The 24,364-nt window shown below is 41.4% G+C and overlaps 1 protein-coding gene and 1 long non-coding RNA gene across 8 annotated transcripts in view; one reads left to right on the top strand and one right to left on the bottom strand.

Moving 5' to 3' along the window:
- CPM (carboxypeptidase M) overlaps positions 1-22,518 on the top strand; it is a 70,991-nt gene extending 48,473 nt beyond the window's left edge. For 6 of the 7 annotated variants that reach the window (XM_044941601.2, XM_044941600.2, XM_025283940.3 and 3 more), the window contains 6 exons: positions 29-201; positions 1,848-2,032; positions 2,702-2,869; positions 8,970-9,122; positions 20,026-20,174; positions 22,257-22,518. In XM_044941601.2, the coding sequence (XP_044797536.2) occupies positions 29-201; positions 1,848-2,032; positions 2,702-2,869; positions 8,970-9,122; positions 20,026-20,174; positions 22,257-22,499 (1,071 nt within the window). In that variant the 3' untranslated portion in view covers positions 22,500-22,518. Of the gene's footprint in view, positions 1-28; positions 202-1,847; positions 2,033-2,701; positions 2,870-8,969; positions 9,123-20,025; positions 20,175-22,082; positions 22,207-22,256 lie in introns of those variants that run through there. The other variant, XM_044941602.2, reaches the window with a different exon arrangement.
- Positions 20,169-22,669, bottom strand: LOC123333274. The gene is made up of 3 exons (XR_006550533.2): positions 22,532-22,669; positions 21,943-22,165; positions 20,169-21,216 (listed from the first exon to the last, which is right to left on the bottom strand). It is a non-coding gene; the product is annotated as an uncharacterized LOC123333274 (long non-coding RNA).
- Between the last annotated feature and the right edge of the window lie 1,695 nt (positions 22,670-24,364).

The raw sequence follows: 24,364 nt of genomic DNA, 5'->3' as shown, positions 1-24,364 counted from the left end.
AGCCTCTTCTCTGTTTTAACACCTACAGGCTGTAGGGCGGGAACTGCTGCTCCATTTAATTGAATATCTTGTAACCAGAGATGGAAGAGACCCTGAAATCACAAATCTAATCAACAGTACCCGGATACACATCATGCCCTCAATGAACCCAGATGGATTCGAAGCTGTTGTAAAGCCTGACTGTTTTTACAATGATGGCAGGTAAGAATGGGCCCATCTATGTAAAACATAACAAAACCACAAAAGGCCCCCATCAGATCGGACACCTTGGCCCTGTCAAGAGGAATTAGTGAAACATCTCATAGCCTGCATCATGTCACTGCCATGCTGGAAACTCTTCAGGGCCACCCATGGCTTTGACTGTGAGAAGTGAAATCCTGAATAAGGCTGGGTTACTCCTGTGCCTGCCCACCCTCCACTGCTCCGGCTTTATTGCTTTTCCCACTGTCACCCTGCTGCAGCCGCTTAGATCCCTCTTTACTCCTGAAACTACGAGACGACAGGCTTCCTTCTCACCTCTGGCATTCCCACCCTCCTCGGCCCCACCCTGGCCTGTTTCAACAGCATTTCCTCAAAGCCTCCTTCCCTAACCTATTGGATGTTAGGTCCCCAGTTATACTCATATTACCTGGCCCTTTACCCTCACAGCACAATTCTAATGTCTCATTTCTCTTTTAATGTCTACCCGAGGGCAGGAGCCCTGCCCATAGTGTTCATCACTAGGAAATCCCAGGGCCTAGTATAGAACCTGGCCCCTCGATAAGCAGGTTGATTTATTAAGCCAGCCCAAAAACTAACATAAAGAAGAGTGAGTCTTGTAGTATTTCTTTTCTTTTTTTTTTTTTGTAGTATTTCTGATTTAAAGTTTATTGTATTTTAAATGGCCTCAAGGAGTTTGGAATTTTTCAAATGTCTGATAAACACTGATACTTGTGCAATTAAAATTTTGTTTTTACCAAAGATAAATCACCACTGGCTTCCCTTCCACTTTTAAGTTTTTTTGTTTTTTTTGTTTTTTTTTAGCATATTTAAACATGGCCAAGTCTTCCCAGGTGGCTCAGTGGTAAAAAATCCATCTGCCAAGCCAGAGACACAAGCTTGATCCCTGTGTCAGGAAGATTCCCTGGAGAAGGAAATGGCAACCCACTCCAATATTCTTGCCTGGGAAATCCCATGGATAGAGAAGCCTGGCAGGCTACAGTCCATAGGGTCGCAGAGTCCGACAGGACTTAATGACCAAACAAGTATGACAAACAGCCAATCCACTTTTCAGAAATATATTTGTGTAAAATAGCATGTTCCTATTATTTCTGATAACAATTGCTATGGAACAAACTGCCCCAAATTGAGGAAACAGCCACCTTTTTATTTGCTCTCCACTCTGTAAGTTGGGAATTTGGGCAGGGCAGAGCAGGGTCCATCTCTATGCCACGATGACTGGGACCTCAGAGGGGGTCTGTCTGGGGCCCTGTGTCTTGAGTTTCGGTTCTGGATCTCACCTGGGTCCCTCATTCCGTCATGTGGCCCCTTGATGTAGCTAGCACTGGGGTCTCAGTTCCAAATGGGAGTGTTCCAAGAGCAAAAGCCCCGAAACACAAACACTTATCCAACCTCTGCTTACATCCAAATCACTCCTGTCCCACTGGCAAGAACAAGTCACACGGCGGGGAACAACAGAGTACATGAATACCAAGTGCAATTCGTTGGAAGCTGACAAGGCAACCATCCACCACCTCTGTATTCATATCTGGAAAAACATCTGGAGCCCAGAGCAAAGGTCTACACTCTACAGGCATTTGCTCCCTCATACACCAACAGTAAACCCTTAAAACTTCTTTCTTTTAAAGGGAAAATAGTAACCTCTATGACCTGAATAGAAATTTCCCTGATGCTTTTGAGCTTAATGATGTACCGAGGCAGCCTGAGACCGTGGCAGTCATGAAGTGGCTGACTACAGAGACCTTTGTCCTCTCTGCAAACCTCCATGGTGGTGCCCTGGTGGCCAGTTACCCGTTTGATAATGGTGTTCCAGGTAAGCACGCATGGGCCCTGCTCTTGCTTTCTAAATCCAGAGTGAGACTGCAAACTGTCCACCTCTGAATGACGATACAGTCTTTCTCTCCCTACTTAATTTTTCTGGTGGGGTTGGAAAAAGCCTCATTTTCTTGACTCTGAGCTATCCTTCCTACAGTAGATGGGCAAGGTGTCTGAACTGACAACTAAAAATGGGATTACTTGACATTCATCAGTGAAATAGTAAAACTGTAATTTAGATTAGCACACAAGAGACAACATAACTGAAAAAAAAAACTAATCACATGAATAATAATTCCTGACTCCCCTTAAAACTGTGGGATAAGATATGTGCCAAGGAGTTAAAGCATTCTAGTGGCTTCATTTAATCCCTACAATACCTAAGGAAAGTTTACTGATCTGGAATCAATAAGAATGACTAAGAAGGTATTTAACTTTTAAGCTGATTGAGGAGGCGTTTGGACATGTACGTGGTTATTTTGTGTGATATCCCCTCTGCTATGTCCATCAAAAACTGGGAGAAGAGTAGAGAGACGTTCCTGGAAGTGGGTAGAGGATCTCTCTAGGAAATCAGAGCCTTTGTGTGGAATTTGATGATGCAGGGGCTAATATACTGTATACTTCCTCTACATCAACTAAAAGGTCTTGGTCTGTCTTCCATGTACAGCCACTGGAACATTATACTCTCGAAGCTTAACCCCTGATGATGATGTTTTTCAATATCTTGCAAATACCTATGCTTCAAGGAATCCTGACATGAAAAGAAATTCATGTAGAATTAAAACAGGGTTTTCTAATGGAATTATAAATGGATACTCCTGGTATCCACTGAAAGGTGAGTTCCTCTTCATTCTACTATTCTAGTTGTCTTTACCTAGAGGTGCCAGCTGGCCTTTGTTGACCCCAGTAGTTGCCAGAAGTTAGTCAGGCACAGTGCAGTCCCTTCGGTCGTGTCTCTGTCAGCTAATAGCACAGAGCTAGGAGGGGGACGACCGTTTGAGAGATGCTCAGACATGTTCCCTACCGCCAAAGTTGCCTGAGTTCAGACGCTTGTTTAGCCTTCACTTTGGAGCCAGGAACTGTGCCAAGAAAGATGAACAGGACACAGATCTTAAGCCCAAGTTTAACAGAGAAGAGCAACATTTAAGTTAATTGTGGTGACAGTGTCATATGAATAAGAACAGAGGTTTAGAAAAGGGACAGTGTATCGCAGGGGTGTAAAGCCAAAACACAGCAGGAAGTAGTGAAGGCCTTGGAGAAATGTAATTCTTATGTCTCATCCAATGGGGGCAGTTGCTACCTGTGTGTTAGTCACCCAGTCGTGTCCAACTCTTTGCAGCCCCATGGACTGTAGCCCACCAGGCTCCTCTATCCATGGAATTATCCTGGCAAGAATACTGGAGTGGGTTGCCATTTCCTTCTCCAGGGGATCTTCCCCACCCAGGGATCAAACCCGCTTCTCTTCTCTTCTGCAATGGCAGGCAGGTTCTTTACCATCTGAGCCACCAGGGAAGCAAAGTGTGTTGCTGCTTACATCCAGGTAGTTATTGCCATGCAGCAGTAAGGAGCAGTATTGCCAGATCTTCCAGTTTGTGAAGCAAGATGGATGTTTCCATGAAGTCTCCTGATTTTTCATGCCACTTTGCAGACTGAACAAAAGAGCCCTCTAGTCTTGCTTGCTTGGAATAGGGTAGCCAGGCGAGGGGAGGGAGTGAGGAGTTTGCCAGGTAGGGAACATGGCAGAGGGGATGTTCTTGTCAGAAGGAAGAATATCAGCAGAAGCCCAAGGGTGTCATAGTCCTAGTCTGGAAACTCTAGAGAATAGGGGGGATGGAGGACAGAAGGGTGAGAGGGGAGACAGTGGGCGGGGACCAGGTTTCCACCACCTTGGTGAAAAGTGCCCCCTTTCAGACTGGTCAGCAGATCCGGCCAGCAGCAGGTGCAGCCTGCATTTCCACACTCGGGCCACTTCCTCACTTGTCACCGTAGATGCACAGGCAGGTAATCTTGCACAAGCTGGGACTTTTATATCTGGGCAGGTTTCTGCCAGCTTTCCAGGCAACGTAAATAAGCCTAGACCATGACTGGAAGGCAGCAGGGCCAGCCAGATGCCGCAGTGCCCCAAACTTCTCTCCTATGTCTGAGAGACAGCCTCCCCTCCCACCCCCACCTCAGGGGCGGCCTAGTGTGTGTTCACTACTCTACACAGGGAGGAAGGGAGCCCTCCTGCCCAGGGGCAGCTCTGCCCTGCAGCATGCTCTCTATGTGACTTCCCAAGACAGCTCCAGACGCGTGGGAGATTGACTAGGAACCTAGTCTTGCTGTTGTGAGTTGTTCCCAAGCGCCTTTGTTGGCCAGGCCTGACTGGCCTTATCCAGAGCGGCACACACTCTCCACAGTTGGCATTCTCTATCCGGCGTGCTTTCCACACCTGTTTTGCCATTTAAGTTTTTTCTACCTGAGACAGTCATCCAGTCAAGGGCTTTTGTTTTGTTTCATTTCTCTCTTCCTTTTTTTCCTCTTCTATTTCTTGGTGAAAATAAGCTTAGAAATACAAAACCTGCAAATAAAGGAAAAGGAAGAAAAGAGTAATTCTCCCTGGCTAAAACTGGGACCTAAATGCATGTGTGTGTGCTAAGTCGCTTCAGTCCTGTCTGACGCTTTGCAACCCTATGGACTGCAGGCTCCTCTGTCCATGGGATTCTCCAGGCGAGAATACCGGAGTGAGTTGCCATTTCCTTCTCCAGGGACCTACATAAGTATTACTTAATAGTTATGTAATATTTTGACCATTTTCTGAGCATAAATATTTACTTCATTACTTCCCAAATACTCTGATGGACTTGCAAAAACTTATTTAACTAGGCAAATATCAAGTATAACTAATTAAAATCTGGCAGAGACTAATTCATTCAAAGATACCATACTTCATCAAATCTAAGATGCCAGTGATTGTAAAATATGTCCCACCAAGAAAGAAAAAGTTTCCAGCTGAACTAATAACACAATGATGCTTTTCAGCCATCAAATTTAAGATGCTTCCCAATTCAGAGCTTTTAAAATAGAAGTTGTGCATCTTAAAAAATATAAAATATGAGAATAACCATTTGAAAATAGAGTGTTGAGAGGTAAGAACTAGAAAGTGAGAATGGGCAGTGATAATCCCAGAAGTAGCAGGGGACTGGGTCTTCCCCTGCTCCCCAAGAGTCCACATGGCACCATGTCTCTCATCCACAGACAGAGTGCAGTGTGATGGGTGAGAGCACGGGGAGTCTAGGAAGATGGCATGTGCTCTGGTTTCAGCCATTCACTGGCAAGAACCCCTGGGTACATGACCTACCATTTGTAATTAAGTCCCTATTCTGTAAAATAAGGGTGATAATTACTGTGAGGGTTAAAGCTGATAGTGAAGTTCTTCAAACAGTACCTAGCAACAGCAAACACTCAATAAACATTGGCTATTACTCCTCCAAATTCATGTACTTCAGTCGCTCAGTCATGTCTCTTTGTGACCCTGTGGACTGCAGCACACCAGGCTTCCCTGTCCATCACCAGCTCCTGGAGCTTGCTCAAACTCATGTCCATCAAGTCAGTGATGCCATCCAACCACCTCATCTTCTGTCATCCCTTTCTCCTCCTACTTTCAATCTTTCCCAGCATCAGATCAGATCAGATCAGTAGCTCAGCCGTGTCCCACTTTTTGCGACCCCATGAATCGCAGCATGCCAGGCCTCCCTGTCCATCACCAACTCCCAGAGTTCACTCAGACTCACGTCCATTGAGTCAGTGATGCCATCCAGCCATCTCATCCTCTGTTGTCCCCTTCTCCTCTTGCCCCCAATCCCTCCCAGCATCAGAGTCTTTTCCAATGAGTCAACTCTTCGCATGAGGTGGCCAAGGTACTGGAGTTTCAGCTTTAGCATCATTCCTTCCAAAGAAATCCCAGGGCTGATCTCCTTCAGAATGGACTGGTTGGATCTCCTTGCAGTCCAAGGGACTCTCAAGAGTCTTCTCCAACACCACAGTTCAAAGGCATCAATTCTTTGGCGCTCAGCCTTCTTCACAGTCCAACTCTCACATCCATACATGACCACTGGAAAAACCATAGCCTTGACTAGACGAACTTTGTTGGCAAAGTAATGTCTCTGCTTTTGAATATGCTATCTAGGTTGGTCATAACTTTTCTTCCAAGGAGTAAGCGTCTTTTAATTTCATGGCTGCCATCACCATCTGCAGTGGTTTTGGAGCCCAGAAAAATAAAGTCTGACACTGTTTCCACTGTTTCCCCATCTATTTCCCATGAAGTGATGGGACCGGATGCCATGATCTTAGTTTTCTGAATGTTGAGCTTTAAGCCAACTTTTTCAGTCTCCACTTTCACTTTCACCAAGAGGCTTTTGAGTTCCTCTTCACTTTCTGCCATAAGGGTGGTGTCATCTGCATATCTGAGGTTATTGATATTTCTCCCGGCAATCTTGACTCCAGCTTGTGTTTCTTCTAGTCCAGCGTTTCTCATGATGTACTCTGCATATAAGTTAAATAAACAGGGTGACAATATACAGCTTTGACGTACTCCTTTGGGTCTTTTCAAATGAGTCAGTTCTTCGCATCAGGTGGTCAAAATATTGGAGTTTCAGCTTCAGCCTCAGTCCTTCCAATGAATATTCAGGACTGATTTCCTTTAGGATTGACTGGTTTGATCTTGCAGTTCAAGGGACTCTCAAGAGTCTTCTCTAACACCACAGTTCAAAAGCATCAATTCTTTGGTGCTCAGCTTTCTTTATGGTCCAACTCTCACATCCATACATCACTACTGGAAAAACCATAGCTTTGACTAGACAGATCTTTGTTGGCAAAGCACTGTCTCTGCTTTTTAATATACTATCTAGGTTGGTCATGGCTTTTCCTCCAAGGAGCAAGCATCTTTTAATTTCATGGCTGCAGTCACCATCTGTAGTAATTTGGGAGCCCCCCAAAATAAAGCCTCTGTTTCCATTGTTTTCCCTTCTATTTGCCATGAAGTGATGGCACCAGATGTCATGATCTTAGTTTTCTGAATGTTGAGTTTTAAGCCAACTTTTTCACTCTCCTCTTTCACTTTCATCAAGAGGCTCTTTAGTTCCTCTTCACTTTCTGCCATAAGGGTGGTGTGTCATCTGTGTATCCGAGGTTATTGGTATTTCTTCCAGCAATCTTGATTCCAGCTTGTGCTTCATCCAGCCTGGCATTTTGCATGATGTGCTCTGTATATAAGTTAAATAAGCAGGGTGACAATATACAGCCTTGATGTACTCCTTTCCCAATCTGGAACCAGTTTGTTGTTCCATGTCCAATTTAACTGTTTCTTCTTGACCTGCATACATATTTCTCAGGAGGCAGGTCAGGTGGTCTGGTATTCCTCTCTAAGAATTTTCCACAATTTATTGTGATCCACACAGTCAAAGGCTTTGGTGTAGTCAGTGAAGCAAAAGTAGATGTTTTTCTGGAACTCTCTTGCTTTTTCAATGATCCACCAGATGTTGGTTCCTGTGCCTTTTCTAAATCCAGCTTGAACATCTGAAAGTTCATGGTTCACATACTGTTGAAGCCTGGCTTGGAGAATTTTGAGCATTACTTTGCTAGCATGTGAGATGAGTTCAATTGTGCAGTCATGAACTCCTTATTGCCAAATTCAGAGTTAAATTGAAGAAAGTAGGGAAAACCACTAGGCCATTCAGGTATGACCTAAATCAAATCCCTTACGATTATACAGTGAAAGTGACAAATAGATTCAAGGGATTAGATCTGATAGACAGAGTACCTGAAGAACTAGGGACAGAGGTTCACAACATTGTACAGAAGGCAAGGATCAAGACCATCCCCGAGAAAAAGAAATGCAAAAAGGCAAAATGGTTGTCTGACAAGGCCTTACAAATAGCTGAGAAAAGAGTAAGCGAAAGGCAAAGGAGAAAAGGAAAGATATACCCATTTGAATGCAGAGTTCCAAAGAATAGCAAGGAGAGATAAGAAAGCCTTCCTCAGCAATCAGTGGAAAGAAAGAGAGGAAAACAATAGAATGGGAAAGACTAGAGATCTCTTCAAGAAAATTAGAGATACCAAGCAAACATTTCATGCAAAGATGAGCACAATAAAGGACAGAAATGGTTTGGACCTAACAGAAGAGGTGGCAAGAATACACAGAACAATACAAAAAAGATCTTCATGACCCAGATAATCAGATGATGTGATCACTCACCTAGAGCCAGACATCCTGGAATGTGAAGTCAAGTGGGCCTTAGGAAGTCTCACTACGAACAAAACTAGTGGAGGTGATGGAATTCCAGCTGAGCTATTTCAAATCCTAAAAGATGATGCTGTGAAAGTGCTGCACTCAATATGCCAGCAAATATGGAAAACTCAGCAGTGGCCACAGGACTGGAAAAGGTCAGTTTTCATTCCAATCCCAGAGAAAGGCAGTGCTGAAGAATGTTCAAACTACCACATAATTGCACTCATCTCACATGCTAGCGTATACTTATTTTCACAGAGTAAATGTGTTTATGAAAGGCTTGTAGAAATATTTGAAAAGAAATCTCACTCTAGTTTCTCTCTGTTTAAAATGTAACTTAGGAAAGAAATGTAATATGAAGAATCCTTTTTGTAGTTGTGATTTTTAAAAATACCCTTCCCTTACTCCTCAGTTGATCTGGATGCATAGATGAACATCAGTCAGCTCTGATTCAGTTACCCATATGGGACTATTTAGGATTGCTTGGTCATGTCTGGATAATAAAATGTCAAGCTGTAATTGTACGTGCCAATATGTCAAATTCATCTTTTCCTGTTTACATTTACTGTCATTGCAACTGTCTGATTCACGTGTCTCCCAGGTATGTGATACTTGTCTTCACTCCAACTTCATACTTTTTAAAAGATTTAAATATGTTTGTGTTTAGGTGGAATGCAAGATTACAACTACATCTGGGCCCAGTGTTTTGAAATTACGCTGGAGCTGTCATGCTGTAAATATCCTCGCAAGGAGAAGCTTCCAGGCTTCTGGAAGGATAACAAAGATTCGCTGATTGAATATATAAAACAGGTGCACATAGGTTTGTAAGATTTTCTTATTAATTCATATTATCATAAAATATAGCATCTGGCAAAACCTTTGGGTTGAGAAAATGCAAGGCCCTATTTCTGTTTTCTGGGTCTAGCCTCATTTTTAGTACCAAAACTAATGGTTCAGAATTCTCTCTGCATGAGCATCTGCAGCATATGAAAAATGCAGCACCCATCAGCTCATGTAAGAGAAAGCATGGTGTGTGTTACTTTAATATGGGGATGTAAAATCCAGAGTACTTCTAATTTTACATGTTGAATGACCTGGCAAAAGATCAATAAAACAGGCTGTAACTCTGTTACATCATCGCCCATTTAGAAAGAAGCCAAGTTTGCTTGTCATTTGCCATTTAATACCACAGACCCAGAGAATGTTGGACATGCCATTTTACATTTTTTCCTAGAACTGGTGGTGACCTAGCACCATTAGCTTCAACCCCTCCCACCTCTCAACTGTGCCAAATGACCAGGCACTGGGAGTCTTTGCAGCCTGTTTTTTTGATGCCTGTCTGACCTTTATGACAGATGAGCAGACAATGTGAGAAGAGCAGTCATTCTCAGACATGTGCAACAGATTCACCAGGAGGGTTTGTTAAAACATGGATTGCCAGGCCCATCCTCAGAGTTTCTGATTTAGTGGGTCTGGAATGATTGACATCTTCCCCGGGGATGCAGATGCTGCAGGTCCAGGGACTACTCTTTGAAAACCATTGCATGAGAACAGCACATCACTTGTGGTGATGGTCGAACCTTGGGCAGGGTGTGGAAGGCTCTTCTGCATTGCCCGTGTTATTTTTCTCCATTCAGAACAGTTGGGGGAAGCAAAGTGTCAAGAATTCGAGTAACGGTTATGCTACCATATGAAACCAAAGTGGAGTGTGTGTGTGTTGAAGAAGTTTTCATCATGGACCTATTGCATAATTGCAGAATTCCTGGATTTTCTGCATGCTTCACACCAAAGCTTCCCACCTGCTGCAAAGAGATGGGGTAGTTGAGGGGTACAGGGCTGAGTGCAGAGACAATCAGAAGCTTCTCTTGGCCATACATCCCAAACATGGATATTCCTTCCCCCTTTCATACTTGACCCCCAACCTCGTGCCATCCCAAAACACAAGTACAGAAAGATTATGTATTTTTTTAATATTTATTTTTATTTATTTGGCTGCACTGGGTCTTATTTGTGGCACGCAGGATCTTTAGTTGTGGCATGGGAACTCTTGTGTGCATGTGGGGTCTAGGCCCCCTGCATTGGGAGCACAGAGTTTTAGCCACTGGACCACCCAGGAAGTTCCCAGAAATAATATTTTTGAATTGGCAGGACTGCATCTAACTGGCTGAAACATTAATGGAGTAGGTTGATGGGGGATATTACAAAATGTAGTATTACCAGCATCTTAGTGTACTTTAACCAGCATCTTAATAATTTTTATTGAGCTTATTATTGGGTCTTTTTCCTTTTTCATTATGTCACCAGACTCCGTTCTGGTGTTTCTCCTTTTGACTTTTTTCACAAGGCACACTTCTACTTTGGCTGTAGCTTCTACCTATACCAATCTTTTAGTGTAAACTCTAAAAATTCTCCTATAGAAGAGTAAAACTAGGAATGCGATGGAACACAAAATACACTCTATGAATTTCAGACTAGCTGGAAAGATTAGGGTACTACTGGGCCCCATTAAGGTGGGCTCTGAAATATAATGCTGAAATAATATTGTCAGTGAAGGAGCTTTGTAAACTGTTAAACAACATACAAATTATGGCCTAAGCATTATTGTTATTAATTTAAAGCATTTACAAGTCCATTTAACTAGATTTTATAAAGAATATTCATCTCTCTGCGTGTCCCTATAATCAGATGTGCACAGTTCACTTAAACCATATGTATTAATGTATATTAATACATCAACACTGCCCCCTTGTGGTGTAAGACAGGGTTTTTGTTTTTGTTTTCCTCCCTAGTTTTTTTATTTTTAAACCTGAAACACTGTATTAGTTTTGCCAAACATGAAACCTTATTTCAAAATACTGATACAGCATGGTTACTGTTACCTGATAGAGAGGTTCTCTCCATATTGGTGCCCAATGGGAAGCCAAAGAGTATGTTTGTGGATAATGGAAACAAACATTTCTTTACCATTATTGCTCTGTTTTAAGAAAATTATTGAGGTTCGTCAAGGTGCATCACATTCATTGGTTCAGTTTCACCACTTGCTGTGATGCTAAGATCTGAGATTTCCCGGTGGGTCAAAGACTCTGGTAAGTCGTCCTGGTCTGGGAAGGAAAGGCCTCTTGCTTTAACGGAAGAACCTGGTCTAGAGCAGGGGTCCCCAGCCTCTCTAGTGCCTGGTATCTGAGGTGGAGCTGAGGTGGAGCTTATGTAGTAATAATGGAAATGAAGTGCACAGGAAATGCAACGTGCTCGACTCATACCAAAACCATCCTTCCACCGTGGTCTGTAGAAAAACTGTCTCCTATGAAACCTGTCTGTGGTGACGAAAGGGTTGAGGACCACACTGGTCTAGAGGGCAGGAGCCTGGGTAAAGCCTAAGCTGTTCTGTTATCTGCCTTTGTGAAACCTTGCAAGTCACTTGCCTCGACTGTTTCTAGTCAACTGATAGCTGGGACTAACAGCATATGCCTTGCCTCACCCCAGCTTATTCTAAGGTTCTGATTGGTCATTCTTTGAATTAAATCTCACCTCCAACCTCAGTCTAAACTCAGGCTCTTTGTTGCTGTGCCATCAAGCTTAAGAGGGTTGACCAGGCTCCCGTTGAGATGAGGGTAAGGCAGACATTAAGGTGAGTCTGAATTCTAGGGACCTGGAATGTCCCAAACGTTCCCTCTCTGGGGAGAAGTAAAGATGAGCAAGACATAACGTTATCTGCTGCTGTCCTCTCTCTGAACTCCTTAGAGCAGAGCTGAATCCAGAGGTTAGGGGATGCCCACAGCACCCAAAAACCTACGCCCAGCAACCTGGGCCCAAGAGAATCTGGTATGTGCTGAGTGCCAGAAGCCTGAGAGACACGGATAACGCATCTGTCATGGGATCCAAAGTCAGTGACACCTGTGCTCATCAGGCGAGGACATGGGAATGAACAGTTTCCCGAAAACCACCAGCTCAGACTGCGCTCTGGCCAGTTCTTGCCCAGAATGTGCTTCTCATCCACGGAACTTGATACATCCCCAAGGGATGTACATTGATTTCTCCCCCTCATTTCCAGGTGTGGCCACAAAATTTAAGTCTCAGATTTCATTCTCCTTTGCCTATTACATGAACTTTTTTCAAAATTTTGCCTTTTGTTCTCCTGATGTCATACTGCTGACTTTTATCTGAAAATCTTTGGATCTACTGGTCTTTTTTATTTTTTCCCCATTTTCAATTTTAACGTATCAAAATAAATCATCTCTTTTGGTAAAACAATCACTTGTAAGTGAAAAGTTTGGCGGTGCCTGGACAGAGTATTGAACAGACATATAAGATCAAAAGGTAGCTTACAATTGGCTGGTGGTATGGGGTTATCCTCTAATAGAAATTCTGTAGTTAAGCATGGTCTGTGTTTGTTCAGTAACAGTGATGTTCAGATATTCCCAACTTGAACTGCTGTCTCTAGGTTTGGGTAAGGGGTATACAGAAATGAATCTTTTAATCTTTAAGGACATTGAATGAAAGTCAAACTCAAATATGAAGACTTTAGCAACTGACCTGAATCCAAATTACTCTTCGTTTCCCCGTACTTGAGGATAGGCAGACTATAGGTCCCTGGAAATCTTTCTTCAGTTTCACAGATGATATAGGGGGGCTGTGTGGGTATCTAAGGTCATCCAAAAACACTGTTCATAGGCTGTCAAAAAATTCAGATCTGTTCTGTTAAAGCGTAACAACCATTTCCAGCCAAGAAGGAAATGCTAACTTTTTTTTAATTTGAAGTATAATTGATTTACAATGTCTTAATTTCTGCTGAACAGCAAAGTGACTCAGTTTTATATATGTATATATAACATATAATTTTATATATTTTTCATATTCCTTTCTGATTTATCACAGGATATCGAATATAGTTCCTGGTAGGACCTTGTTGTTTATCCATTCTAGACAGCTTGCATCTGCTAATCCCCAACCCCCAGGACATCCCTGTCCCACCCCCTACCCCTTGGCAACTGTTCTGTCTGTGGTCTGTATGTATGTACATCATCTTTATCCATTCATCTGCCAAAGGACATTCATGTCTTGACCTTTGTGAATAGTGCTGTTAACACAGGGATACATGTATCTTTTTGAATTATAGTTTTGTCTGGATACATGCCCGGGGTGGGATTGCTGGATTATATAGCAATACTATTTTCAGTTTTTTGAAGCATCTGCATACTGTTTTCCATAGAGACTGCACCAACTTACATTCCTATCAACACTGTAGGCAGGTTTCCTTTTCTCCATACCCTCTCCAGCATTTGTTATTTGTAGGCTTTTTAATGATGGCCATTCTAATCAGGGTGCTGCTGCTAAGTCGCTTCAGTCATGTCCGACTCTGTGCAACCCCATAAATGGCAGCCCACCAGGCTCCCCCATCCCTGGGATTCTCCAGGCAAGAACACTGGAGTGGGTTGCCATTTCCTTCTCCAATGCATAAAAGTGAAAGTGAAGTCGCTCAGTCCTGTCCGACTCTTAGAGACCCCATGGACTGCAGCCTACCAGGCTCCTCCATCCATGGGATTTTCCAGGCAAGAGTACTGGAGTGGGGTGCCATCGCCTTTTCTGTAACCAGGGTGAGATGGTATCTAATTGTAGTTTTGATTTGCATTTCTCTAGTAATTAGCAATGTTGAGCATCTTTTTATGCCTGTTAGCCATCTGTATGTTGTCTTTGGAGAATTGTCTAGTTCTAACCATTTTTTAAAATCTTTTTGAGTTGTATGAGCTGTTTATATAGGAGGTTTAGTCACTAGGTCATGTCCGACTCTTGTGACCCCATGGACTGTAGCCTGCCAGGCTCCTCTGTCTATGGGATTCTCTAGGCAAGAATACTGGAGTGGCCATTTTCTTCTCCAGGGTATCTTCCCGGCCCAGGAATTGAACCCAGGTCTCCTGCATTGCAGGCAGATTTTTTACCAACTGAGCTATAAGGGAAGCCCTGCTGTTTATATATTCTGGAGATTAATCCTTTGTCAGTTGCATCATTTGTAAATATTTTCTCCCAGTCATCTTTTCGTTTATGATTTCCCTTGCTGTGCAAAAGCTTATAGTTTGATTAGGTCCCATTTGTTTTTGTTTTTATTTCTATTGCCTTGGGAAACTTAAGAAAACTGCTATGATTTACATCAGAGAATGTTTTGCCTATGTTCTCTTCTAGGAATTTTATAGTGTCATGTTTTATATTTAAGTCTTTAAGCCATTTGGAGTTTATTTCTGTGTATGGTATGTGTTCGAACTTCATTAATATACATGCAGCTGTCCAGCTTTCCCGACACCACTTGCTAAAGAGACTGTCTTTTCTCCATTGCATGTTTCTTTTGTCTCCTTTGTTGAAGATTGACCATAGGTTGGTGGGTTTATTTCTGGGCTCTCAGTTCTGTTCCATTGATCTGTATGTCTGTTTTTGTGCCAGTACCATGCTGTTTTGATTACTGTTTGCTGATTCTTTTAAAGTACCATGGAATTTTTTTCTTGGTATATTCTGCCTTGCATCCTGAATCTTTTTAAACTTTTTTATATTGGAGTATAGCCAATCAACAATGTTGTGATAGTTTCAAACATCCTGAGTCTTAGTCTAGCATTATCTTAGATGTTAAAGGATGGTATAAAGTCAATTTCAAAGATAGCTTACTTTTCTATGAGCTTTGGGTGTTTTTTTTTTGGTTTTGAAGAAGATGAAAAATACAAAAGATGCCAACACACATACTGCTAGTACCACAAGCTATCTTGCGTAAATGCAGATTTTCCAAGTGGTAGGAAGACTATGAGCTAGTTCAGAGCCCTAAGGAAGGAAGATCTAAGCAGAGCTTCTTTCCTCACATATTCTTGCTCCTGAGGAACAAAGTTGAATTGAGATCCCAGCAATTTATGTAGTATATCTATTTAACTTCAGACTTACACAGCTGGGGTCTTTCTATTCCCTTGTATCCTTTTTCTTATCCAAATAAGAAAGAGAAGGATTAAGAAATGGATTAATATTTGTTGAGCCTCCTCTTGTATTTGATCTTCATGACAATCCTGGAAGGTTTATACATATTATGCCCATTTTATAGGTGATGGAATTGAGGCTTGGGAATGTTTGACTTGGGACGTGATGGAAATCTCTCTTCAAAAAAACAATGCCACCGAAATTCAATGAATAAATACAGAATCAGGTTACTAAATTATGACTGATGTTTAACAGTTGAGTACTACCTGAAGATCAAAAGGATACATATGACCCTTGAACAACACATGTATGAACTGCATGAATGTACTTATATGCGTGGGGTGGAGTGGGGGACTGGTTTTGTTTTTTCACTAAATATGTACTCTAGTAATACCCAATTCATGGTTGGTGGACTCTTCCAGTGCTGAGAGAGCAAACCATAAAGCTGTATGTGGATTTTCAACTGTGTGGAGGGTCGATGTCCCTAACACTTGCATTGTCCAAAGGTTAGCTCTAGTAGGAATAAGTATAAATGGAACCTATTTTTTTTTAAATGCAAAAGAGGAAAAAAATCAAAGTGGAGATTTATATTTGATTACATTGAAAAAAAAATGAGAAGGAAATATGGAATTTAATAACTTTTATCTTTGTGGCCTCTTCTCATTTATGTCATTAAGATAACATTTGTCAACAAAGTAGACAAACTGAGATGGGAAAACATGATTTAAAATGAGTGGAGTCTTAAAATATATATGGCCTTTTATTAACTGTATTCTTGAAATTTCAAGGTGTCAAGAATACACCTTGGTCTAATGTATCATTTAAGGTCTGTGTTTCCTTATTGATTCTCTAACCGATCTGTTCAGTGATGAAAGTGGGGTATTAAAGTCCCCTACTATTACTGTCAATTTCTCCTCTTATGGCTGTTGGTATTTCCCTTATATATTGAGGTGGTCCTAGGCTGGGTGCCTATATGTTCACAGTTGTCATATCTTCTTAGATTGATTCCTTGATCATTGTGTAGTGTCCGTCTTTGTCTCTTACAACAGTCTATTTCCACCATTCTGTCTTCCGGCTTACTCGTCCATTCTTCTGCCTGTTACTCCATTGATTCCTTCTAGGGTACTGTTTCATTTCAGTGATTGTGATTTTTGATCTCTTTGTTCTTTAGTTCTAGCTTTTCGTTGAACATTTCTTGTATCTTCTCAATCTATGCCTCCATTCTTTTTCTGAGATCTTGGATTATCTTTTCTATCATTACTCAGAATTCTTTTTCAGGTAGATTGCCTATCTCCCCTTCAATTAGTTTTTGTCCTGGCATTTTACCTTGTTCATTCATCTGGGACATAGTTCTCTGCCATTCTGTCTGATTTTCTGTGATTGTAGCCTCCATTCAACAGGCTGCAGGGCTGTAGCTCTTCTTGCTTCTGCTGTTGGCCTCCTGGTAGATGAGGCTGTTTAAGAGGCTTGTACAGGCTTCCGGGTGTGAGGGACTGATTTTTGCCCATTGGTGGGTGGATATGAGTTTTGTCCCTCTGGTGGGCAGGGCTGTGTCAGGGGGTGTGGTTAGTGGGCAGCTGTGTGCTCAAGAAGACATTAAACAGTGTGTGTGCTGATGGGTGAGGCTGTAGGAATACATATTTTGATTCTTTGGCCTGAGGCTTCAACATTGGCGCCTACAGGCTTTTGGGTGGGGACAAGTCTTGGTGAGAAAATGGCAGCCTTCCAGAGGGCTCGTGCCAATGAAAACTCCCCAGAACTACCACCGCCAGTGTCCCTGTCCCCGCGGTGAGCCACAGCCATCACCCCCTCCTCCACGGTAGACCCTGCAATACTGGCAGGTAAGTCTGGCCCAGTCGATTATTTGGTCTTTGCTTTTTTTCCTGGGTCCTGGTGCATATGAGACCCTGTGCGTGCCTGCCAATAATGGAATTTTTGTTTACCCTAGTTTTGTGGAATTCCTGCTATCAAACCCAACTGGCCTTGAAAGCTAGATTCTCTAGGGACAACTCCTCCCCATTGCCCAACTCCCAGGCTGGGGAGCCTGATATGGAGCTCAGAACTTTCAATCCTATAGAACCTCTGTGGTATAATCATTCTCCAGCCTATGGATCATCCACCTAACGTGTATGGAATTTGGTTTTATCAGGATTGTACCTCCCACCTACTGTCTCATTGTGGCTTCTTCTTTTTCTTTGAAGGTAGGGTATCTCTTTTAGTAGATTCCAGGGTTTTTTTTTTTGTCAGTGGTGTTTCCGTAAGAGGTGAGCTCTTGTCCTTCTACTCCACCATCTTGTCTCCTCTCTAATAACAGTGAATTTAAATGTGCAGTTCTAAAGGTTAGAAGTTCAATACCAGTCTCACTGGGCTAAAGTCCAGGTGTCAGCAGGACTAGTTCCTCCCAGAGACTCTTGAAACACATAGCTTTGAAGATGAGAGGGCATGCATCCATGAGACCCACAAAGCTATAGCAAACTGAGAAACAGTTCTTCAAGGAATCACACAGACTTACCTGGCTATCCCCCAGGACCTAGTGCTAAGGCAGCTGATGGAAAAGTGCCCAGTCTTCCTGTGAAAGAAGCCTAGTTGCCTGTCTGAAAGCTTCAGCCGGAGGGGCAGTCATTCCATTTAACACTTATCTAGGGGTCAGCTGAAATACTCTCCAGAGATGGAGGCTGCCATCTTTGCCCTGTCCCTCCACCTCCCTGCAGGATCCCAGTGTCTCCTGGAAAGGAGTTTGTGCACTTGTCTGGTGCCCTGTTTTCTACAGTTGCCACCCAGGGGCCACCCCTTCATTTCCTGGTTCTGTCTGACTAGCAGGGCTTGTGTTGATGGATCCCACAGGACTGTAACAAACAGAAAAGGAGTTCTTAACCAGCTACACCCAGGACACAGTGGGAGAGGCAGCAGTAAAAAAAAAAAAAAAAAAAACAGAAAAAACAGTCTTTTGGTGAAAGAGGACTATTAGTTTATCTTCATAGTTGTGGCCTAAGGAGCAGGCTTCTAATTAAATTTACATCTAGTGGCTGACTACAATCATCTCTAGATGTCACTGGGCACCATCTTCACTCTCAACTTGTCTCCAAGAAAGGAGCTTGTATACCCATCTAGCCCCTTGGCTTTTGTGGCTACTACCCAGAGAACACTTTCTTTGATAGCCTGATTCTCACGAGTTCAAAGAGATGATATCAAACAAAGAAATGGTTCTTAACTGTCTGTCACCCCAGGGCTCAGTGCAAAAGCAATAGACAGAAACACTCATCTCCCAGCCTTCCCCGAGAGAGAGATATTTGTATACCTTCAAAGCTGCTGTCTGAGGGTTTGGCTTCCAGTACACCCGAACCTTTGTGCAAAATATTCCCCTTTGAGACACTAACAGGTCTTGGCACACTCCCAACTACGGGAGTCATTAAGACTAAAGTAAGCAGCTTGGGTAATCACAAAGATTTGAGACAAAACCCAGAGCTGGGGCAGGGTTGAATAGTAAGTTCATGTCTTACATGAACCCACTCCTTCAAGACTGGGAGCAATAGTTGTTTTATCTAATGCATATAAACCAACACAGTGTCAGCACAGAGGACTACGTTCCAAATCAAAGAACAAGATAAAACCCCAGAAAAGAGATTAATGAAATAGAGGTAAGTGATGTACATGATAGAGTTCAAAATAGTGGTCATAAAGATGCTCACTGAGTTCAGCAGAACTATGCATGAACAAAATAACTGCAACAGAAAGAAAATATAAGAAAGTACCAAATAGAAGTCATGGAGCTTAAAAATACAGTAGAGGGGTTCAACCACACACTAGATGAGACAGGAGAAAGGTACGTAAATCCAAAGACAGGACAATGGAATTCAACCAATCAGAGCAGCAAAAAGAAAAAATGAAAAAGAGTGAAGATGCCTTAAGGAACTTATGTGACAACATCAAGCAGACCAACATTTACATTATAGGAGTCCCAGAAGGTGCAGAAACAGAAAACTTACTTGAAGGAAAAAAAGGCTGAAAAGTTCCCTAACCTGGAACTTCCTAGAAGGAAGCAGACATTCAGATCAAGGAAGCCTGGAGAATTCCAAATAAACCAAGAGAGACCCACATCAAAACATATTGTAATTAATATGTCAAGAGTTAAAGACAAATAGATATCACCTTACCCCTGTTAGAATGGCTGTTGTCAAAAGACAAGAAGTAACAAGTGTTGGCAAGAATGTGGAGAAGAGAGACCCCTTCTGCACTATTGATAGGAATGTAAATTGGTGCAGCACTATGGAAACAGTATGGAGCTTCTAAGAAAAACTAGAAATAGAACTACTATATGATCCAGTAATTCTACTTAAGGGTATTTATCCAAAAGAAATGGAAGCAACTTAATCAGATGGATAAATAGATACAGAAAATGTGGTATGTTTAAATAAGTCCTGGGGAGGTAGTGTACAGCATGGTAAATATAGTTAATACTGTTATTGTATACTTGAAATTTGCTAAGAAAGTAAAATAAAAGTTATCACAAGAAAAAAGTGTAACTATGTTAACTGAGCATATTTTGGTGAATATTTCACAGTACATACATATATTTAGCCATGTTGTGTACCTAAAGCTAATACATTTTTATTATATCTCAATTTTTTTTTAAGTTTACCATCCCTTCTCAAATACTCTATTAACTCAGAATAGCTAATAAATATTGGGCTTATTTTTCTTAAACAATTATAAGAATTTTTTTTCTTATGCTATAAAATGTGGTGATAACACTTAATTCTTTTTTTGTCTTGCAGGTGTAAAGGGCCAAGTTTTTGATCAGAATGAGACTCCATTATCCAATGTAACTGTAGAAGTCCAAGACAGAAAACATATCTGCCCCTATAGAACCAACAAATTTGGAGAGTATTACCTCCTCCTCTTGCCTGGATCCTATGTAATAGAGGTAAGTATACAATGCTAGTTACTGTTATTAAAATACCCAGAAAGAGTCTGGAATATGCAAAAGGATATACATCAGGACAGAATAAAAAGTCAATGTCAGATTTACATCTGTCAGAGGGAGAGGGTAAAGTGGCAATAGTAAAAACAAACTCAAAATCATGTTTTTTCCCCAACTGGAAATTTTTAAAATAGAAGCCAGATCACATTTCTCGTGATAAAAAATGGAACAAACCCTATAACAACAACCAATATAGTCAAAGTTCTTCCAAGGTTCATGAAATACCAGTTTAACACCTATTCCATGAACCATAATTTCTACTATTAAAAAACTGAATTGGGACACAAGTTCCTTAGAATTCATTACAAATAAAATGTGATCCACAAAGTCTACCAGTCTATTAAGTGACACACATTTTTGCAGCCTTCTCATAAGCAGATGAAGGTCAGTTTTTCAATCAATCCAAGTAAAATTCCAGATTTTAATTCTATTTAGATGAATGTCTCTGAGGCTTTTCTTCTGTAAGGATACATGGCCTAGTTTGAGGCTGAGTGGGATTATGCAAATGAACTAAATGAATAAGTAGCTGATTTAGTAGGCCAGATTGTGCCTCTTCCTTTTTGACGTGGCTTTATCTAGAATGTCAAGTTATATCTAGTTTGTTTAGTGGGTCTCATGCCAGCCATAGCATACATTCCATACAGAGCTATTCCTGAGAAGGTAGTCATTTATTCTATAGTAAAAACTGGCCTTGTAGTTACTTTGTCTTTAGGACATAAAAAAAGGCATGATTTTCAGTTCGTAAAACTCTGTAGGATTAAAAACTCCCGCTCCAGAAAGTGAAAGTGAAGTTGCTCACTCGTGTCCGACTCTTTCGACCCCAAGGACTGTACCCCACTCTCCGTCCATGGGATTCTCCAGGCAAGAATACTGGAGTGGGTTGCCATTTTCTTCTCCAGGGGATCTTCCCAATCCAGGGGTTATCCCCAAAGTGCCCAGCACTCTTGGAGTGAGGTACTCATCCTTTTCTTGAGTGTCTCTCCTCCTACAAGGAGATAAACAGAACTGGAAAGACCCAACTCACTGTGAATCTTTGCCTTAAAAAGGCCCTTTTTTTCCTGGGACATTTTCATTATATTAAAAAAAAAGGGTTTTCCTTGTGGTGAATCTAAATTGTTTTTATGCAGTCCCATAAATAAGCCACATCTTGGATATATGTATACGTATAACAGATTCACTTTGCTGTACACCTGAAACTAAAAACTTGTAAATCAGCTGTACTCTAATAAAATTTAAAGTTATAAATTGTTGATTTCCAATTAGTTAGACTAACGCAGCACAAATCAGCTTTTGTTACTAACTCCAGGACAAAAGGGGAAGGTAAGACTGTGGAAGCGGAGATGAATAACTAAATACAGGCTAGTTAGTAGTCATGTAAATGTTATTCCCCATTCTCTTCTCCCTCTACCATATATAATGAAAGCATTTCTCAGTAAATAACAGTCCATAGTTTAGCATTTGTCGTTCTTTTCCTGATCATTTCCTCCACCAAAAAGATAAATCTAGCTGAAGATTCAGATTCATGGACAAAACCAGGTAAAATCAAAACTTTTTAAGGAAGCAATAACATTATATATATACAGAAATATATAAAATCAGTTGCAGGAAAATGGAATAAATTGAGAAAAGATTTCCACTTATAAATAATCTTGATTCCAAATCAGGATAGTAAGTAGAGATTGGGACAAAGAGAAACAGTCAACTCTTTTACCTTTGCAATCTGTGATAAATGATGGGGACAGAAATCAGTCTGTTGCTTTTGAATTCTGACATCTCCAGATAAAGGAACTGTCTTTATTTCACTTTGTAATTCTCGGCAATGGCATTAACAACAGCACTCCGTATCAACAGGATAACTCATTCAGCGAGCAGGACTGAAGCTGTTTCTAGCGCCCGGGGAGACCTGGCAGGTTGTTGCACGTGTTTCATAAAGGCTGCATTTTAGAGATGGATATCAGTGTTTTCAGTGCTGGCACCACAAAACATCTGAAATCACTCAGATAACTGTTTCTCGTTTCCTCTCAGGTTACAGTCCCTGGACATGATCCACATCTCACAAAGGTGACTATTCCCCCCAAATCCCAGAACTTCAGTGCTCTTAAAAAGGATATTTTACTTCCATTCAGAGGGCAATTGGATCATATCTCAGAATCAAATCCTTTCTGTCCCAGGATTCCTCTTTACAGTGAACTGCAAGGCCACTCAGCTGCAACAAAACCCAGTCTGTTCTTATTTTTACTGACTCTTTTTCACATATTGTTCAAATAAAGCAAAATGTGAAACTCAACCCCCATCATCACCTGGAATCAGGGATTAATCATGCCAGGTTACTGCAACTCTTAACTCCCTCTGTGGGACCTTGATTGGATAAACTCCATGATCCTTCCCTAAGAAGAGAAATGTTTGTTTTCAAATCCTGCAACGAGCAATGTATGGTGATAATGAAAGGAATGATTTAGTCTTAATATGGAAGATACCTGCCTATCAAGTACTGCTCACTTACACTTAATCTCGAAGTGGTCTTAGAAATTTATAAGAAGTTAAACTTGAGAAGCTAAAAAAAGTTCCTGCAAGGGGAAAAAAAAAGAACTAATTTTGTATACAGCCAGCCATTTGAATATAAGCAATGAAGATGAATATTTATTGATTACCTATTACATACATGAGTCGGGAAGATCCCCTGGAGAAGGAAATGGCAATCCACTCCAGTATTCTTGCCTGAAAAAATCCCATGGACAGAGGAGCTTGGCGGAGCTACAGTTCAAAGGGTGGCAGAGTTGGACACCTCAGTTAAGTTGAGTGAGCATATAGCATACTATTAAGACATGCAAGACCTTGTGTGCTCTGTGTGAAGAGATGGTGCCATATATAATTTTCAGTACAGGGAGAAATGATATAGGACTGGGAATATTAAGTTCTGCCAATGTTCTAAGGAAACGTAAGAGAAAATAGGCAACCATGTCCCAGAAGCCCAAGAAAATACAGACCTGATGGGATGACAAATTTGTCTACAGAGCCCCCAAAATAATAGGTTAAGTAAGGGTCCCTGCCTTTCTGAAACCGGATGCCACAGTCCTCAGTTATTGATGATCCCCAAATGCTGGACTTCAGACTCAGGTCTGACTGCCCACTGGACACATCTACCTGGGTGTGACCCATAGATACCTCAAACTCATCATGTTGAAAAATTGTACATACTTTTCTCCCCAGAGCTGCTTTTCCTCCTGCATTCTCTGTCTCAGTTACTGACAGCACCAAACTAAAAGCCTGGAAGTCCCCCTTAATACCTCCTCCAGCTCCTTCATCCCCTCTATTCAGTCAGTCCCTGACTTTCATTTACAATAACAAATAACAAAGATTGTTATCAAATAACAATATGAAAGGAAAAGGATTCAAATTATTATTATTCAAATATGAAATCATTCCTTTCACATGTTATCAAATAGCAAAGATTTCAAACAACAATAAAGATTGTTATTTGTGTTGATGATTCTTCGTTGTCTTGGCTACTAAGACCACCAGGTTTAGGCCATCATAACTCACCCGAACCACAGCAACAGCTTTACTGGTCTCTTGCTCCCAGCCTTCTCCTCTTCAAACGCAACCTCCAGGTAGCACTAGGGAAAGGGGTCTATAAAAACAATCAGCAATCAACTGCATGTAGTTCCTACACACAGAACACGCTGTGTGTGTCCCCTGTGTCTGGCAGTGCCATTCTGACCCACTGCATTTTCTTTCCCACTCCACCTTTAAACCTCAGTTAAGGCTGTCTATTCGGTGCAGAGTTTCTGTTTAAGGTAAGGAAGTTCTGAAAATAGTGATGATGGTTGTACAACATTGTAAAGTATTTAATGCCATTGAATTGTATACTCAAACTGGTTAAAATGGTAGGTCTTATGTATAAAGATAGTAACTATTACATATTAAAATAACGTTTCATAAGGTGCTTTGTGATCATGTACTCGACAAAGTGAAGGTTTCAAGGCATACATGCTATGTAAATTACATCTTTCTTGTTGATGTGAAACTACAACAGAAATAAAGAAAGACTAGTCTGTTAAGAGTAAACAAGGAAAACTTAAAGATCGATGATTCCCTTTAAAAAAAAAAGGAAACCTCAGTTCAGGTTTCAA

Source organism: Bubalus bubalis, chromosome 4, assembly GCF_019923935.1.
Source record: "Bubalus bubalis isolate 160015118507 breed Murrah chromosome 4, NDDB_SH_1, whole genome shotgun sequence".
NCBI lineage: Eukaryota > Metazoa > Chordata > Mammalia > Artiodactyla > Bovidae > Bubalus > Bubalus bubalis.
The sequence above is the reverse complement of the archived record's forward strand: the minus strand, read 5'-3'. Positions and strand labels throughout refer to the sequence as shown.